At 54.4% G+C, this 14,875-nt stretch overlaps 1 protein-coding gene across 1 annotated transcript in view; it reads left to right on the forward strand.

Moving 5' to 3' along the window:
- DNAAF5 (dynein axonemal assembly factor 5) overlaps positions 1-14,875 on the forward strand; it is a 45,762-nt gene that overhangs the window by 7,804 nt on the left and 23,083 nt on the right. Inside the window, exons 3-8 of the mRNA XM_037008945.2 lie at positions 910-1,034; positions 1,452-1,570; positions 8,601-8,833; positions 9,780-9,992; positions 11,706-11,849; positions 13,099-13,267. Coding sequence (XP_036864840.2) covers positions 910-1,034; positions 1,452-1,570; positions 8,601-8,833; positions 9,780-9,992; positions 11,706-11,849; positions 13,099-13,267 — 1,003 coding nt within the window. The remainder of the gene's footprint in view (positions 1-909; positions 1,035-1,451; positions 1,571-8,600; positions 8,834-9,779; positions 9,993-11,705; positions 11,850-13,098; positions 13,268-14,875) is intronic.

Here is a 14,875-nt window from a genome sequence, read left to right on the forward strand (position 1 = left end):
CGGGCTTTCCTCCCTTGGGAAAGACAATGACACATGTCCTGTTCTCTCGCTTTCTGGAAGGGAAAATGAGCTTGGAGAGGAGACTTTGCCCCGGTTCCAGAGCAGCAGGGGCATGGCCACGTTGTCTCATGTTGCTGGAGCCTGTCCCCTGGCCTGCGTGCTGCTGCTCGGGCCCACAGCTGCTGGAGCGTGCCACCCAAAGTGCCTGTGGGCACCCCCATTGTTAGGTGCCCCTGTTAGCAGCCTCGCGAGTGACTGCAGGGCTTTGCAGGTGGCGGCCCTGGGTGGGACAGCGCTGTGGTACCAGGCACACCAGGGCTCCTGCAGGACGGGACGCCTGGCTCTGTACCTGCCCATCTGCTTCCTCCCGGGATCACTCAGAATGCGGAATCCTCTCTCAGCTCTGTGTTCAGGGTGGCAGCTCTGTTTGTGCTCGGTTCTTCTCCGCACTGGGTAAGGGGCTGTGGCATGCATGACACCTCTTCAGATCCAGCAGCAGCACTGGGGGTGCCCTGTTGACCCCCAGGTGTTCCTGGGGCTCAAGGGCCAGAGGCCTTGGCCATGTGGCCTCTGCAAGCAGCCATTTCCTAGCCACTAGTCAACAGCTTGTTTAAACGCCACGGTGACATGGCACCCAGCCCGGCCAGGAGGCCGCACACAGAAGACCACAAACAGGCCATGTTGTGTACCTGTGGGGCCTGCTCTAGCCCGCAGGGCACCAGGCCAGGCCCTGAGTTCACAGGCAGGAGCCAGCAAGGCCCATGGCCCTGATGCCGCCTCTCTGGCCCCAAGGGGCTACGGCAGAGCTGCCAAGCACCGACCCTGGCTCTGGGACCCCAGCCTCACGGTTCATCCAGCATCCACAGCGTCCCTGCTCAGCCTGAAGCCCTTTTCCTCTCTTGTGAGCAGGTCCGACGGGCAGTGACCTGTGTGGTGGGGGGCTGGCTGCTGGACCTGCGGGACCGTTACTCCTTCTTCCACAAGCTCATCCCGCTATTGCTCAGCAGCTTGGACGACGAGATACCCGAAATCGCGTAAGTGGGGACATGGCGGGCGCGGCCGCGGTTCTGGGCAACTGTCTGGGCTCCTGTTCGGGCGCTGGAGGCCTCTGCCGTGGCCGAGCTGCGTTCCTCTGTTCTCTGGTTCCTCAGGGACTTGCTCTTCCTGAGGAGTTGTTGCAGCGGTGTGGTTTCTCCCAGCTTCAGCCTCTCAGGGAGCCCTGTTCTCCCTTTGTGCTGAGAGCACGTGACATACAGAAGGTCTCCATGGCTGTTAAAACGATTTTGCATTTTTTAGTACTTTGTGCAGATGCTCAGAAAGTGGTCACCTTTCAGTACTCTAGTAAGAGGTTGAAAAGCCCCACAGCTTCCTGGCATAGTCTCTCAGGGACTGAGCGCCATGGGCCCGCCTGCCCCTGCAGGAGCCTCTGACCCGTGTGTGCTGTGCCACAGGTGCGAGGCGGCCAGCCTCTGGGAGAAGGTCGGCCTGCAGTGGCAAAGGGAGAATGAGGACGACCTCAAGGACAAGCTTGACTTTGCCTCGCCGCCCCCAGCCCACCACCCCTCTCCAGGTGAGTGCAGCCCCAGGACGCCACGGAGGTGGGGGGTGCTAGTCCATCTTGGGACGGTTCTGAACCTGTACACCGAGGGTTGTGTGCAGACTGGGCAGCAGCTCCGGCCAGTGGCAGAGGGAGGACACCATCCCTCCTGCAGAGCGCTGAGCCTGGGCCAGAGCCAGGCACCACAGCAAGCCGGCAGAGAGGCACTGTGGGCAGGAACAGCCCCTGTGGGCAGGAACAGCCCCTGACGCGGGCAGGCAGCAGGGGGAATGGGGCGCCGCCCCCACCCACCCCAGTGTCGCTCCTCCCAGTGGCCTCTCCTCTGGGCCAGCTGCTCTTAGGAGGCAGATGGCCTCCTGGGTCCTGAAGCCCCCGGCAGGCTCTCACCTTGCTGCTCTAAGTACACCACCCTGGGTCTTGCAGCACAGAGAAGGGCACAGTAAGCTAGGCAGCTGCTGCGGGCAGTGGTGGTGGGGATTTTGGAAACGGGCTATGCTTTGTCATTTCCCAAGAGCTTTTTTGGTGAGCTTCCTCTATGGGTGCAGCTGTACCTCTACTGTGGTGCACAGTGTATGGGCCACAGGTAAAAGGCAGCCCTTCCTCTCAGGGCAAAGGCCTCTGTCCATTTGCACCATGGCCTATGCCAGGTTTCCTGCTCACACCTGTGCACAGTCCCCTGCTGTTCCTCCTCAGGGCCCAAGTCAGATCCTATGCATTTGTCCCCCAGAGGCCCACCCTGGCCCCACTGGCAATCTGCCATGAGCCCGTGACATCACCTCTCCCAGACTCCAGCCCTCAGAGCAGCTGCCTTTCTAAATTGTGGAGTAACTGGCATGAGTAAGTTCACGCCTTGGGGTAGAGTGCTGTGCTCATTGTCCCCACAGCTCAGTCTTAATGTTGCACCGACAAATCACAGCACAGGGCACTTCTCACCTGGCTTACCCACTGGGCACTGGGCACCGGAGGACGGGTTCTGGGGCAGCTGGTCTCCCCTCTGGCCAAGTCTGTCTCCCGGATGCGCAGGCTTTTTATCTGCTTCCACCTGGAGGACGTTCAGGTCACTTCCAGTTTTGGGGTGACTTCAAGTAAGGCTGAGACGCACTTGTGCACAGGCGTTTGCATGAATGTACCTTCTCATCTTCCCAGGGGAATGCCCGGGGGTTGCTGGCTGTGTGGGGGTCATGTATAGACCCTGTGGGAAGCCGCTATGCCGCTTTCCCAAGCGGGAGCCCTTGGTGGTGACATTACCGCCCAGGCTGGCGCACAGTGGGACTGCAGAACAGTTTTGATTTGTGATTCCCCAAAGACAAGTGACGTTGGGCATCTGTCCATGGGTTTACATCACATGCTTATCCACACATCTTCTGTTAAGTGTCTGTTCAGAACTCTTGTCCATATTTAAGTTGGGTTGTTCGCTCCTTTATTAGGGGGTTTTGAGAGTTCTTCACACATTCTGGGTACAGTCTGTCTTCAGACCAGTATCTTGCAGCCCTTCTCTGGTGGGCTGCCTTGCATGGCAGGTCATCCTCCCTGACGGCCTGCTGGGCACTGCTCCCTCCCCATGCCTGCTCCTCCCATCCTGGGGTCTCTGCTCCTGCTTCACCCACCTGGAGATCTCCCTGAAACCTCCCCTTTCCCTGCTCCACTTCCTCCCTCTGACTCACCTTAGCTGATGTAGTCATGCTGCTTCTGGGCTGAACATTTGCTCCCAAAGGGCAGACTTATCTACACTAAATCCCAGCATCTGAAAAGATGCACCAGGGACAGAGGCATCTCATCGGGTACCAGGTGAGTGGGTGATGTGTCCCCTGTTACCTGTGACCCTGGACAATCTAACTGTGGCTGAATCACAGACAAGACCAGATGAGCTCACCACTAGTAGCCAAGGGAATCAGGCAAGTCACACCTGGATTGAGGCCTAATCAGAGCCTAATTTCCCTCCTTTCCTAAGAAAATAAGGTGTGCATAGCACAGAAATATACCTGTTCACCACACTCATTAACTGCACCTTTAATCCAGGCTCCATGTGGGACGTCAGAAGGGCACCTGTCAGTTGTTCCCTGAGCGATGCACTCGCCCCGTGGGGGGTGCAAGCTCATGTCTGAGTCTCTGCTGGTTGTGCTTGCAAACCACCTGCAGCAGGACTGGGTGGTGACCCCAGCTCTAGAGTCTTTTCTACTCTGAGATTGTCCATCTGTTAAGAGTTATTTGCTTGGTAATGCATGGGTGAAAGAGGCAGAGCCCTTCACAATGGCAAGTAGCTAGCCAGGCCTCAACATAGGAGAGCAGAGCTGGCTTTTTATGCCCACATTAGTAGTGAGTGTAACCACCTTTGAATAAATAGCGTTGTAATGCAGATTGCTCTCCGCACAATGCCCTTCTGTGCTCTCAGGTTCTGCCTGAGAGCTTGGACCTGGTCTACTTTGCCTGTATGTTTGGAAACATGGGGTCCTAAATGCAAGTTGTCAGAAATGTTACATTGTGCAGAGAAAATCAGAAGCAGAGGAGAGGCCAGTAGCAGACTCACAGAACGCAAGAATGGACTAACAGTTACCAAAGGGAAAGGAACTGGGGAAGTTGAGTGGGAAGGGAGGGATAAGGGGGAAAAAGGGGTATTACGATTAGCATATATAATGTAGCGGGGGTGGGGTGGGGATACAGGGAAGGCAGTATAACACAGAGAAGACTAGTGATTCTATAGGATCTTACTACACTGATGGACAGTGACTGTAATGGGGTATGTTGTAGGGACTTGATAATAGGAGAGTCTAGTAACCATAATATTGCTCATGTAATTATACATTAATAATAGCAAACAAAGAAAAGAAAACCAAAAGCACAGTGGGGACTTCACCATGTTTTGAGGCCAAGTGCCCCCAGAGCTTGGCCAGGCTGTTGTCTCAGTGCCAGGGGCTCTACCGAGACGCCTGATGTTTGTGCACCAGTGGTCCCCAGTGAGGCGTGCACTTCTGAGCACAGCAGAACTGTATGGAGCGCCTGGCTCGGGTGCCCACGCAGACCCCTACTGAAGTCCCAATGCAGCTGGTCACGCAATGACATGGGGTTGGGAGGGAACTAGCCTTCAAAATGGCATGGAAAACAACAGGTCGACAGCATCACCCTGATTACTTCGGAGCCTCAAATCCCCCAGGGAGGGAGGCAGCCTCAGCATCACAGAGCCCATGTGCATCATGCTGCACTCACCCCATCTCAGGCAGTGCCAGAGCCCCACGAGGCCATTTCTGCTACCATCCACTGAGCACATGGAGGACATGTGACCCCAGGGGCTGTGTTCCCTGTGCTCCAGGCCGAGGTGTGCACAACTTGCTTGTGTGCGCAGCCGCGGTGTCCCCAGTTGCAGTAACTTACCATCGTTACCCCGCAGAACAGAGGCAGGCGAGTGTGCTTATCAGCATAGCTGCTTTTCCACGAGGTTGCACTCATCTGAGTTATGCCACATTTTGTCTCTGTTTTCTTGGTGTGTCTTCCTGGAGAAGAGTTACCAGTACTGGGGAGAACAGATCACAGTTCCTTACTGCCATGCAGAAGGGGCCACGAGTTCCCACGATGAAGGCAAAGTGTCAGTTGGGAGGAGTCTGCCTTTCATTTTGATTTTGAGATCGTTCTGCTCCTAGGAGAGTCCATGGTTCTTCATCAGGCACCGTGCCGGCTGAGCGCACTTGGAGAGGAGAGGTGGCAGACGGATGAGTCTCACCATGCTTTGAGCAAGGATTTGAACTTTGACCCTCAGACCCCAGAGAGCACTGCTCCTTCGGCCTCCTCTGCCTCTCATGCACAGAGCGTGAACTTTGAATCTGCTGCTGTTTTAATCCTCCCTACTCATGCAGCTCCTCCCCATATCCACACATGTCCCTCATGCTGACACAGGATGGCAGAGTTGCCTCCTTACCTCGGCATGGGTGTGCGGCACCATCAAACCTTCTCCATTGTTTCAACTGTGAAAACAAATTGGCCACAGAGCACTGCACCTTGTGTGCTGTGAGGCTTCGTAGGCTCTGTTCACACAGTCATCCGCCATGGAGGCTGAGAGCTGGGCTGATGGCTGTGTCTGCCTGCCCTTTTGCTGCACCACCACTTACGTTGTCTTTCCATGCTTTTTGCCAAAGGACTGCAAGTATGTTTTCAAAGAAAAGATTAGCAGAGAACACGAGGCTTTCCAGGCACCTGACAGTCTGGAATCGGACTTCAGAAGTTAGTCATCCTCTCAGACCCGGGGCCTCAAGACTTCCCTCTGCTGCCCATCCTGCAGTGTAAACACCAGCCCGAGCTGTTTCCTAAACTAGCAACAGTCAAACCCAGAACGGGGTGTGGGTATGGACAGGCTGAAACCCTGCTGGTGGAAAGGCAATGTAGTGCGGCCACTTTGGGAGCAGTTCAGAGACTTGCTGAAATGTTAACCATCAGTTTAGCTGTTCCACCCAGAATGTGCTCAACAGAAATGAAAGCTTGTGCCCCCAGTATCTGCAGGCATATCCACAGCAGCCCCAAGCGGAACACTGGATATCCATCAGCCAAGGGGCTGTCCATGTGCACAGTGGAGGGTCATCGATGGTATAAAGGGGTGTAGCTCTGACATGCACCCAGGCACGAGTCTCTGGGCCTCATGCCCAATGAAAGACAACGTGCATGTGACGTCTCCCAAAGGACAGAGCAGTGGCTCCCTGGGGGTGGCATGGGGTCTGGCACCTAGCTGGGGCCTTAGGGTGATAGGAGTGCCCTAAAATGGCTGTGGTGGCATTTGCACGCTGTGTGCATTAACTGAAACTAGGGTTCTAGGACTCAGGAGTGGCTTCTTTGACAGGTAACTTCAGCAAAGCTGTTTTTAAGACACCCACTGAGTCTGGAATCAGTGTTAGCAGTATGTGTTCAGAAAACACAAGACTCCTGCCCCTGCAGGAGTCAGGGACTCGGTGGACCCCTTTCTCTGCACATGGACCCGCTCCTCCACTGGGCTTGCTGTCTGGGACAGCTGCTCAGCAGGACCACCGTGTCCCCAAGGGTGCAGTGCAGGGCCCTTTACCTGAGATGACAGGCACTGTTGGCAGCAAATATGGATGTACTCCTGGGTTGAATTTCTGAAGTGTGGGAGCTGCAGAGACAGAGATGGGATCTTGGGGGCCTAGTTAGGGGCAACCACTCGGGGCTTGTTGCTCTGCGTGAGTCTTTGCGCTTTACCCCTCTGCACTAGTTTATATTGCTGTAAACTGCCTCTTCTCACGTCCAGTTTGATTTGGGATGATTTTCAGGATAAGATTATTTTGTTTGTACTTCAAGTTCTGTTTCCTCTGTTTCTATATTCATGTGAAAGCCCTCTGAGATGCACACACACTGAGAGGGAGAGAGGTTTGATTCTATCAAACTGATGATTTTGGAAGTTACTGCCATGGAAACTGGAGGTGCTAGTTGTTTGAATTCCCCTTGTGAACCTAGTGGTTAAACTCAGCCTTGTGTTCACTACAACCTATTTGGTGTCTGAGCCTTAGACTGTTAGGCCAATGATAGTAAACGCAAATAAAAAAATACATACACTCTTAGTCCCTGTGAGACCAGGGCCAGGGGGCTGTGAGAACAGGTCTGGGGGCTGGGAGAGCAGGACTGAGGACCGTGCAACACCAGCATAAGGCTGGTTGGGCAGGTGGGTGAGGAGGGAGGAGGCCGGGGACAAGTGCACATCCATGGGCAGCTGGTTTTTGACAGAGGCTTAAGGACATTCCAGTGAGAACAGAGGTCTTTCAACAGTGGTGCTGGAATAATTGGATATGCAGAGAAGTGAATTCAGATCCATTTCTTATATGATTTACGGAAGTTAACCCAAAATGCACCATGGACCTAAATGTGAAACTTAGAACTGTAAACCTGGAGGACAAAGCCCTTGTGAGCTGGTCAGCAAGGTGTCCCACACGGCAGCATGAGCATGCCCCTGAAAGGATGGACTGATTAATTGGGCTTCATCGAAATAGAAACTTCTGCTCTTTGGAAGAAGTCAGGAGAATGGAACAACAAGCCACAGAAAGTATTTGCAAATCACATACAGGGATGTGTATCTGGAGAGAATGCCCCAAACTCTAAAGTACTAAAACAAAACTCCCCCTTTTTTACTGTGCAAAAGGAAGATTTGAAAGGACACATCACAGAACAAGACACAGACAGCAGATAAGTGCATGAAGAGATGCTGCAAGCCACTGGCCCACGTTTCTGACCCCCAAGGAAGCACCTTGTGCCCTCCTGGAGGAGCTTTAAGGCCGACCATACCGAGGACGGGGAGGCACTGGGGGTCTCCTGCACACCTGGTGGGGGCATCCATTGGGTGGGAATACCTATTGGCAGTTTCTTAAAACGGTAACTGTGCCTACCGTGTGACCCAGACTCGCGCCCCGGGCCCTTCCTGAGAGAAGTGAAGAGTGGTGCCCACCCACGCTTACCCGTGAATGCTCCTCATGGCCGTACCCAGAGCCCACCCCAGAGTAAAGTCTGCATCTGCCAGCAGGTGAATGGCTAAGCAGAATGTGCCCGACTGTCAGGCTAGTGCTGCTTACAGACATAAAGGAACGTGAGCATGCCGACCTCAGTCACCCTGCAGAGCGCACGGGGCCTGATGACAGGAGATGTGCTGGACAGCTCCACGTCCAGATCCTAGAAAATGCAGCTCGTCTGTAGTGCCAGGAAGCAGACTTGAGGCTGCCCGGGGCCGGGGGTGGTGTGACGCATGCAGAGGTCCCACGGGTGGCAAACAGGCAGGGTACGTTTGTCTCAGTGCAGCAACAGCAGCAGGCAGGTCCATGCGGCACTCACCACATAGTGCTGGTGTGTGTGATATGTCACCATGACACTGCTGTGAAAAGTCTGAGCAGATTAGGAGTCCATGGTCGCCTGTCTGCCTTGAGGGTGGCTTTGAGCCTCTGAGGTCTCGGGGAAGCCTGTAGGTGCGCCTTCAGGAAGGAACACACCATGATAACTTCCACACGGGTCGCTGAGGTTTCATCCTGAGTCCCATCGCCTGTTCTTGATCTTTTTAACCTAGAGAGTCGGCCAGCATTGGGCTGTCGGGAGCTGGTCTTCAGAAACCTCTCCAAGATCCTTCCTGCCGTCTGCCATGATATCACCGACTGGGTGGCGGGGACCCGCGTGAAGGCAGCGCAGCTGCTGGCCCTCCTGCTGCTCCACGCAGAAGACCATGCCACGCAGCACCTGGAGGTGGTCCTGAGGACCCTGCTCCGGGCCTGTGCCGACGAGGAGCAGGCTGTGCTCAGCAGTGTGAGTCCTCCCACCGCGCTGCGCAGTGGCCAGCAGGCTGTAAGGGCACCCGTGAGGTACGCAGGTCAGGAGTGCCGCTGCAGGAAGGCAGAGAAGGTCCTCTCGCCCAGGACCTCCACTGGGTCTTTCTGTCTCCGAGCCCTACCCCCAGCCAGCCCTGCAACCAGTGGTCTGTCTGCTGTGCCCGTAAAGAGTGGCACTTAAGATTAATCTTCACGGGTGCCAAGCCACTGCCTCATCGTGACTTCTCTTGAAGCATGTGCACGCGAATGGCTCTGTTGTCATGACCCTGTACATGAGGGCACAATCCATGCGTGCTGTTAGGTGACCAGGTGTGTGTGGATCGTACACAAGGCCATCCACACGGGCTCGGCCTCGAAGCCACATCCATAGGCGGCCAGGGCCCTCCCTGGTCAGATAGCCTTCCCACCCCTGTGACCAGAGGTGCAGGTGAGCGCCGCAGTTTACCCTTGGGACGTGACTGCTGGGCTTGGCCACTCACACTCCTCTGACTGACAGCCCCCCTGCAGAAGTCTCTGGCTGCACATGGGGCCTGCACAGCAGCCTGGTGCGCTTGAGACTGCCCAGTGATGAGATCGCTGAGACTAGGCAGGCTGGACTGCCGTGTCCTTGGAGACAGCTTCCTTCCCTTGCCCGGAGGCCAAAGCCGAGGTGGGCCCGTCCACCGGCCCCTTCTTGTGGCCGAGAAGTGTCAACATGAGTGCAGACAACCAGGTGCAGTGAGGCATGTGCGGCGAGGACCCCGGGGCACAGCCCTCCACGCCAGGCCCACACTGCCCCGAGGCCGCCAGCCAGAGCGCCTCCGACAAGCTGTCCCCATGATGGGATGCGCCTGGTCCCTGAAGGGCTGCTGCGCAGGGCCATTTCTGGGGATAGCAGCTGTGGCATGGTCACGGGCTGCCCCTCAGTGTCCCTGTGCCCACAGTGTGCCAGGTCCGCGGAGCTGATCGGCACCTTCGTCAGCCCAGAAGTGTTCCTGAGGCTGATCCTGTCCGCTCTGAGGAAGTCGCCCTCCTGCCCCGGCCTCCAGGTCCTGACCTCTGCCATCCGAGGCTGCCCAAGGGGCGCCCTCCAACCGCACCTGCAGGCCCTCGCCACAGAGCTGGCCCAGGCCCACATCTGCCACGGGGCTGAGGATGTAAGAGCGGGACAGGGCGGGAGGTGGGGCTGAACTAGCTGGGCGCAGAGACGGGCAGGGTGTGTGATCTAGACGTATCAAAAAAATGCGTAAAATATGCACACACTTGTCTGTTTTGTCATTTACTTCCATAAAATCAACCACAGGCATTAGTAAATTTGGGGAAGTCAGGAAGCAGTGCACTGTCCTGCCGCGAGTCGCCTGAGGCCGGCTGTGTCTGTGTTTCCTGCAGTTGCTCTCCAGGAGCTACAAAAATAGGCTGTGAACGTCTTTCAGGAACAAACTGAAATGAAAAACTCCTCTGTTAAACAAAACAAGGAGTACTGAGGATGTGTCCGGCTGCGAGTCTGCCCTGAGACAGACAGACAGACACTCACCCACCCCTCTGATCTAGGGACCTGGGCTCCATGGCAGGTGCTTGCCCAGGTGTGTCTGGCCAGGCAGCGCACCTGGGGACTAGCTGAGGAAACTCGGTCCTCTTTGAAACGTTTGCCAAGTGACAGGTAACGGAAGGGAGCAAATGGCTCAATGACAGGTAACTCATTTATTCCTGCTCAGAGGAAACCAGGGGAGCAGGCCCCCCGTCGCCATTACTGAAATTGAAACCCTCCAGCCCTTCTCCAAGTTTAGGCGATCTGGTGACCTTGTTTCAGGAGAGACTAAGTATCGTTTCCCACTGTGTCTTCTCTTTCTCAGGGGTGTGTGTGTAGATGTGGTTAAATATAAAGAAACCTGTGAGTGTGAAGGCCTGATTTCCTCAGACAGTGCCATGTGTGCATCGGGAAAAGCAGATGGTGCCAGCCGTTAGCCCTGGGTTCCCACAGTCATGAGACAGCTCAACAGAAGCTAATAGTGCTATGTGCCTTGAGTGAATTCCTTTGTACTTTAATTGAAAACAGAATAGTTCCTTAAGTATATATGAGAGACCATCTCAGAAATTAGCCAAAATCATATCCTCAAACAAATCAATTAATCAACCTAGGTGTAAAAGAAATTGGGCTGTGGGAAAAGTAGGATTTGCATTAAAACACCATCTGACTACTCATGGGAGTTGGGAACCTGGCGCTCCTGGCCACCTGCTCAGGGTCGGTGAGGTCTGCACTCCGGAGGTGAGGGCTCTGCAGACCCAAGAATCAAGCCCCTGTGATCCCGTGTGCATTTTTTTTGTTTAAACTTCCATGATTTATACCACTGTGAGTGAACCGTGGAATTTTAGAACTGATTCAGAATCTAGAACCAATTATCTAACAAAAAAATCACTAAGTTTTTTTTTTAACTCACACCCCCATTAGCAAAGCTAAAGCAAATACCTCCAATATAACATATGTATACTTGTTTACATCGCTCATGAATTACATACACAACCACCGTCCTGATTCATTCTGTCCTGTTTGGAACACACATGAAGCAAACCCATCAGAGGTGCCGTGAGAAGAGTACAAAATGCACAGAAATAGGAGTAGCAGAGGGAGCCTCCCTGTGCCTGTCACCCAGCAACGTCATCATGCTTACTCCATTCCTCCCATTTAGCGTTTAACAAAATTAATGAGAATTCCTCAATTTGCAGCCTGAGTTCAGCTTTCCCTGCTATCTGAAGAAGCCCCTCCTAAGGCTGGTGTGCTTGAATCTGGGGCTTCTGCCTCATGACATCAGGGCAGGGGTGGGGAGGTGGTGGCCCAGCAGACGGTGACAGAGCTCCCTTCTCTCTTACAGCACATCTTCGGCGAGCACCTGCTACTCTGCGTGCAGGCCCTGGTGTCCGTGGGCCGAGAGGGCTGCAGGACATGCAGCCTGCAGCTCCTGGAGGTGCTGGTGAGCGTGGCAGCGCTCTCGCGTGCCCCAGGCCTGGGCGATAAGGTGAGGGTGCAGATGGCTTTTCCACAGGTAGAACAGCTTGTGCCTGGGAAGGCCCTCATCCCCAAACAGAGTGGAGCCGTCATCAAATGCTAACCTCCCAGCTGCGGGCACACCCAACTTAAGAATTCCAAATGGGGACAAGTCACTGGTGAGGTGGCCTTAGGGGGCACAAGAATCTTAGATTCCTGCCAATGCCTGTTTACTTCAGTCTCTCAGAGTGAAGATGATGACTGGGTCTCGAGTCTGGTGCAGAGAAACACCAGAAACAAGGCCTCACTTGCCACACGCCACAGCACTTGCCTGTGTAGTTAAAGTGTGTAGGCCAAGGCCTGGGGAGAAAATATTGCCTTGACTTTCCCACTCAGCGCCAGGCCAGCCCTTCAAAGTTGCTTCTGTTGCGTTGGCTCTGCACTTAGGCTCACGGTGCGCCCAGCCGAGAATCACTGGAGACCTGGTGTCTCGGCTCCAGGAGTGGAGACCGCGGTTTTCCTTCCCCGGCTGCCTGTCTCCACAGCCCTGAGGCACATATCTCTGGATCCACCTGGAATGGGAGGAAGCCCACTGCCCTCCCCATCTTTTCTCAGGACCACCCCAAACTGTGCTTTATCTCTTCAAAAACCACCTTCCAAAGGCTTAGTGGGCAGCCTGTAATGCGGGCCGTAACTGGTAGCAGCAGAAGCCAGCCTATGCCCGGGAGTGGCAGGGTTGGGAAGCGGGCAGCAGGACCACAGGTGAGTCTGCAGAGCAGGCCCAGGCCACCAGGCTGCTGACCAGAGTCTCAGGTACCTTCCATTCTAAACCCAGAGGAGAAAAGAAGGGGCCAGAAGGAGCTGGGGTCGCTCCTTGCCCTCTGTCCCAGAGTGGCAGAAGGCTGGGCTGGGAGGACACAGGATGGTCTTAGGTGGACACAGTCTGAGTCTGTTCCATCTTGTCCCTTGAAGTGGCCTGCTGCCCCGTTGGACCCCAGCCCCGCTGTGTAGGGGCGGTGCCTGGGGTGTACAAGGTCAAGCCCTGCTGCTCGGTGTCTTCATGGACACTCACTTGTCTGCTGCCCAGCAGCGTGGATGCAATGCAAATGGAAGTCAAAGCTTATATCCCGCTTCCCAGCCCCCGACCTGCCACTGGGTGCCTGGCTTTAGCAGCTGGCCATGTGTGGTGGGATCACCACCACCCCCGATGTGAAGGTGGGGCTCCAGTCTGGCTTTAGAGCCCTAACAGGATTGTTCCAGCCTGGGTCTTGCACTTCCAGGTTCAGGAAGCCACAGCCGCACTGGCTGCAGCCCAGGACATCAACAGCACCCGAGACCTGTACAGTGAGCACACGGGTGCACTCCTGGAGTGGCTGGCCACATCGCAGCCCAACTGGACCTCCCACTCCGCAGAGCTCCTGCAGTTCTGCGAGGTTGTCATCCGCTCAGGTGAGCCCCCAGCACTGGCGCCCCTCAGGCTGAGAGGCTTCTGGCAGGACCAGCCATGCCTCACTGCAGGCAGCCCAGCCTCTCCCACCCATGGGGAACGAGCATTTTCAGGAACAAAACCTTTACCTTTAATAATGCTGAGAGCACCATATTGAAGACTGTTATGTTGCTCTTGGCCCCTTTCGCAGCCTGTGTTCTCTAGGTACCTCTAAACGTTGCTATAGAACTTAGCGCTTCCAAGCAAGTGGGTGTTTTGAGTGTGGCAACAGGTGTACTTCACCCCCACCCCTCAGAGATGTCAGCCACTAGGTCAGCTCCCCATAAGCCTCTGCATGCAGGTGTTTTCCTGACATGAACAGTGTTACACACGTAGAGTGCATGCTTCAAAACTTCAGTGAGGCTTGCATGGAAGAAACCACTGTGGTTTATTACAGGTATCCTGTATGTTCCCAGGTGGGTATAAGCTTGTCAAGTAAGTTTTTCTTCATTTAAATTCAAGAAAACACTTTTTCTCTGCAAGCTGCAGACCTCCTCAGCACCTTCTGGCTCTGCCCTCCCGCTTGTACCCTCTTGGTTGTTTAAGGTGTAATACACTGAGTAGGAACATGTGGCCTCTGGGCGCTACACTGATTAATCATCATGGTCAGAGGTTGCCCAGGACCTAAAAGTGGCTCATTTTAGTGACCCCAATGCTATGTGCGACCATGGGAAACAATTCAGAATTGTACTCATTCAGTTGTATGCAGAGCTGTGTTCCCAAATTTGAGAAGAAAAACATAGGCAGTTATGAGCACTGCTCAGCACCTCGTACCAGACACTGATCTGACCGCTCTGCAAACCAGCCGTCGTGTCCTCCCAGCTGTTCATGCGGCCGCAGAGGAAGCTGAGGGCATGGAGTCTGAACTACTAGCCCAGATCACGCAGCAGGATGCTGAACGGGACCCAGCAGCCACCAGAGCCTGCCCTGCCCCTGCCCCACGTGCCTCTTGGTGGGGCCTGTTGTGTTCTTTGTTGTAGGGATTTAAATTAACAATTTAGTTTTGCATTTTTGCTGAATGTTACCCAAACCGTTTCATTTTGACTGGAGATTGCTCCAGTCTTTCCCACAGTCTCGAGCTCACTGCTCCTACAGCAGACGCCCTGCCACCTGCTGGTCCTGGTGGCACTTTACAGCCTGCTGGTGTAACTGATGGGCAGCTCGGAAAACAAGCCCTTTGGGCCCACTTCTCACATCTGCACCGCCAGACAGGACAGTGTTGGCAACGTGATGTTAAGCAGCAAGAGCTGGTTTTAAAACTTTTAAACCACTGGGTAATAACTCAGTGATCCCAGCTCTTTCTTCGGAGTCCCTGTGTGCACACATGTAAAATTTCAATACAAGTCTACCACTGGGTCTCAGACACAGTGTTCTGGGAGTATATGATTTCTGCTTCCCATATTACCAAGTTTTCTATAATGAGCATAAAAAAAGATTTAAGTTTTTCCCTAAGTAAAATTCTTGAATCCCTTGTTTGCAAAAGTAATTATAAAACATTTTAAACATACAGAGACATGACCTCCTAAGCTTTGGGTGGATGGGGGCTCTAGTGGAGTCACAGCCTTGACTCT

Source organism: Manis javanica, chromosome 10 (genome assembly GCF_040802235.1).
Source record: "Manis javanica isolate MJ-LG chromosome 10, MJ_LKY, whole genome shotgun sequence".
NCBI lineage: Eukaryota > Metazoa > Chordata > Mammalia > Pholidota > Manidae > Manis > Manis javanica.